Source organism: Nyctereutes procyonoides, unplaced genomic scaffold (genome assembly GCF_905146905.1).
Source record: "Nyctereutes procyonoides isolate TBG_1078 unplaced genomic scaffold, NYPRO_anot_genome, whole genome shotgun sequence".
NCBI lineage: Eukaryota > Metazoa > Chordata > Mammalia > Carnivora > Canidae > Nyctereutes > Nyctereutes procyonoides.
The window spans coordinates 4,187,953-4,191,947 of record NW_026575155.1 but is presented as its reverse complement, the minus strand read 5'-3'; the positions used below and the strand labels follow the sequence as shown (position 1 = coordinate 4,191,947).

At 38.9% G+C, this 3,995-nt stretch overlaps 1 protein-coding gene across 1 annotated transcript; it reads left to right on the top strand.

The window, feature by feature from the left end:
* The first annotated feature begins 615 nt into the window (after window positions 1–615).
* Window positions 616–2,730, top strand: CLDN8 (claudin 8). The gene has a single exon (XM_055313727.1). The coding sequence runs from the start codon at window positions 795–797 to the stop codon at window positions 1,470–1,472; it is 678 nt and encodes a 225-aa protein (XP_055169702.1). The 5' UTR covers window positions 616–794; the 3' UTR covers window positions 1,473–2,730.
* Window positions 2,731–3,995: the final 1,265 nt, after the last annotated feature.

Genomic DNA, 3,995 nt, shown 5'->3' with positions numbered 1-3,995 from the left:
GTCATTTTTCTGGCTCTAAAAAGAACAACATGTGTTCGGTGCCATGGAAGAGGACAACCTTGCATATTTAATTACTTTCACCTTATTTTGTCTTTTGGTGTAATCAGTTCCCTGATTTCACCACAGTGAAGCTTGCTTTGAAATTGTAGACACATTAAATCAACCACTTGGATCACATGTGTCCCAAAGAATGTGGTTTCCCAAGTATGAGCAATCCATCAATCCCCTACTCTCCTTTCACTTTGGCAATTTGACCGTCCTGGCCAATTTCTTAGGTACATGTTTTATTTTATACCTTGGTCACAGGAGCTCCTATAAAGAGTTTCAGAATTGCCTGTACAAAGTACACCTTTGATGTTGCAAGAGATTGGTGCATTTCTTGATGATTGTGCAAACATTCATAATTGTGCCTGCAGGTAAACCTACTTCTGTCTTCTTGGAAAACTGAGAGGTACAAAGAATGTTTATGTGCAGGTCCAGTCGTTCCAAGTATCTCTTGTCGGTTTAGACACACCTGGGTTACCATCCCCCTCTTATTGGCCGAGAAAGTTGCCGCACCTGATTTGTAAGTTTACCTGTCCTAGTCAATGTGGGGGGGGGGGGGGGGCACTTCAGCCAGCCAACACTGGATTTAATCTAGCTGGAAGTAGCAAAGCAGGCTCTTTGAAAAATCACTGGGCTCTGAGTTCATTACTACAGGAAAACTGTTCTCTCCTGAGGCACAGAGAAACTTGCTTTGGAGCAGCCCTACTGGCTCAGGAGTTTGGTGGCCTAACACCCATCTCGGAGGACACATGGCTACCTACGCTCTGCAAATTGCTGGACTGGTGCTTGGTGGTGTTGGCATGGTGGGCACGCTGGCTGTTACCATCATGCCTCAGTGGAGAGTGTCTGCCTTCATTGGAAGCAACATTGTGGTTTTTGAAAACTTCTGGGAAGGACTGTGGATGAATTGCGTGAGACAAGCTAACATTAGGATGCAATGCAAAGTCTACGATTCCCTGCTGGCTCTCTCTCCAGACCTACAGGCATCCAGAGGGCTGATGTGTGCTGCGTCTGTGCTGTCCTTCCTGGCTTTCATGACCGCTGTCCTGGGCATGAAATGTACCAGGTGCACTGGGGACGATGAGAAGGTAAAGGGACACATCTTGCTGACAGCTGGTATCATCTTCATCGTCACGGGCATCCTGGTGCTCATCCCGGTGAGCTGGGTGGCCAATTCCATCATCAGAGAGTTCTACAACCCAATAGTGGAGACTGCCCAAAAGCATGAGCTTGGAGATGCTCTCTACATAGGCTGGACCACCGCGCTGGTGCTGATCGCTGGAGGGGCCCTGTTCTGCTGTGTTTCCTGTTACAGTGAGAAGAGCAGAAGCTACAGATACTCCATACCTTCCCATCGCACAGCCCAAAAAAGCTATCACATGGAAAAGAAGTCACTGAGCGTGTACTCCAGAAGTCAGTATGTTTAGTTGGGTCTAGTTTTTAACTTTACCGATAAAGCTATGCCAATGACTGAAATGCCCACTGTTTTCTAAAAATGGAACCCAAAGGAACACTGATTTGTCATTCTTAACTGCCATTCTTAGCATTAATTACAGGAACTGTGCATTGGCTATTTATGATTCTATAAGCTATTTCAGCAGAATGAGATATTACACTCAGTGCTTTGATTGTTCTAGGAAGTGCAGTAATACATTTTCTAAAATGATTCATGCATCTTTTCCTTTTGCCATTACTTCAAAATGACATTGTTAAAGACTGTATTATTTTACAACTGTGATTTCTCTATGACACAGCATTATGTATGTAGATCAGCATGACGTTTATATCTCAGATAAATAGAGACAGGCTTACGGGGCTCTATTTTAAATGAAATTCTGATTCAATACACTGAATAAATAAAATTCAACTATTGCTTTTCAGGGGAATCAGGGATAAGATTGAAGAAGGTTAATATTAATTGTGTAAAAACAGCTTAGCGATTAATGCGCCTGATTTATAACGAAGGTTAAAACGAAGGCTTTAATCATCAGCGTAAAGGAAACTAAATGGCTTTCTGATATCTTGTTTTTCAACCTAGAAGTCAGAAATCCTAACTCCTTTATCCTCTTTCCCCAGAGGCCTTTCTTTTCTTGTATATTAAATGAACATCTTTTAAAAGGCAGATATTTTGTCAAGGGGCTTTGCATTCAAACTGCTTTTCCAGGGTTAGTCTAAGAAGAAAGATAAAACTGTAGTCTAAGAAACATTAAAGACTTCAGAAAAGTGATTTTTTTTTTCCCTCTGAAGTTTTTATGGTGGAGAAGGATGCGTTCTGGCAAGGAATCATGTATGTATGTGAATATTTTAACAACTATTTGAATACAGACTTTGGGCTTTTAGCAATATAAATAACAGGATAGGACAATATATCTTAGTTTTTAATTGCTTATCAAAAATCAAAAACAATTTATCCTGTCTATACTCTATCTGTTCCTGAGGTATCTGTAGATACCAAAGATCAGATTGTCATTTGGATCCCATCAAAAGCAAATATTTAACTTGTTCCTTTTTTTATTCAGATTTACTAAGGGATAGAGAAATATCATACCTTTGTGTTTCCCCCAAATTTGATGCAACTGATAATTCAATTTGAAATTTGTTTCCTTATTTTGCTAGCCTAAATGACCGTATATATCTGCTTTATGTCCTTTATGTTAATAAATTATGCCTTTTATATAAATTTGATATTCTTTTGTTCTTTTTCTTTTTTTCCTGCTTATTAACTTTTAAAGGGTTTAGAATCTTGATATTTTTGGCTTTCCAATTGTAAAAAGAGGCCACATCTTAAATATAAAGATAGATTCAGCATTACTTTTTGAGAATATAAAATACTGTATATTATTTAATATTATTCTTTATAATCATTGGATTCACACACTAATATTTGATGTGGACAATGTATTTGTAACTTCTTGAGACAGTGCTGTAGTTTCCAACAAATCTATCTACTGTCAATATTATGTAAGTTTGAGCCATTTCTATTAAGCCACTATTAACCCATTTCTATAAAACCTTCATAGCTAAGTAAGTTTCTACCTCGGAGAAATAACATTAATTAATACAAGGGCTAATGTTTTTAGGAGCACATATTATATGCTAGGACCTCTACTGCTTTATACAAATTATATCATTAAAGATAATCTCAGATGAGGACCCCTGGGAACTATTCAATGATTACCCAATAGAGTCAGAAGAAAGAATAAGGACCATCTGACTTCACAGCTTATGCTTTTTTCTCTCCAGAGAAAGTAAATTTTCTTCAGGAGTGTTCAATTTATCACTTTATCTTTGCATGTGGAAATTACATGCTTAACCAGTAATAGTTAGGAAAAGTTAGTGTTTTTTTCCCAGGTTGGTGATTTTGCAACAGCCAAATGCTAATTTAGCCTAAGCATGCTTGCCCCCTTGGTTCAAACCATTCATGAGAACAGAAAGCAAGGAAAACTGAGAGCCTTGGAGAGGTAATCCAGTCTTCTAAGTCGGTCTTGACCAAACATCCCCTTTACCTAGAAACCTCTTCTGAAAGCCCCGAATTCAATTTTTATTTTAGTCTTCTCTCTACCACAGAATTATAACACTGCTAGTTTTCCTTATGGCAACGCCTCTTGAGTATCTCTGAAGTTTTTCTCCAACTTTCTACACTTGCTGTCACCTCAGCTCTTTCTTACCTGGTTGACAAAGGCTTCCAGACTTGTGTCAAGACCTGCAGGATCTTCTTCTTGCCCCAGCCCCCTATCATGTTCCTGTCTCAGTTCTTCCTAAAATGCATCTCACCCCTCTAATTCTTGTAGGAATGCTTCACTGCCATAAAGTAGGCCCAAATACCTTCGTGGGTGATAACTATGGGGAGGGAGATCTGTCTTAAAATCATCATGGCAAATGTTATCACACAGTACCATCAGCGTATACCCAGTAATGATAATAATTCTAAAGTCAATGTCCAGAAACTA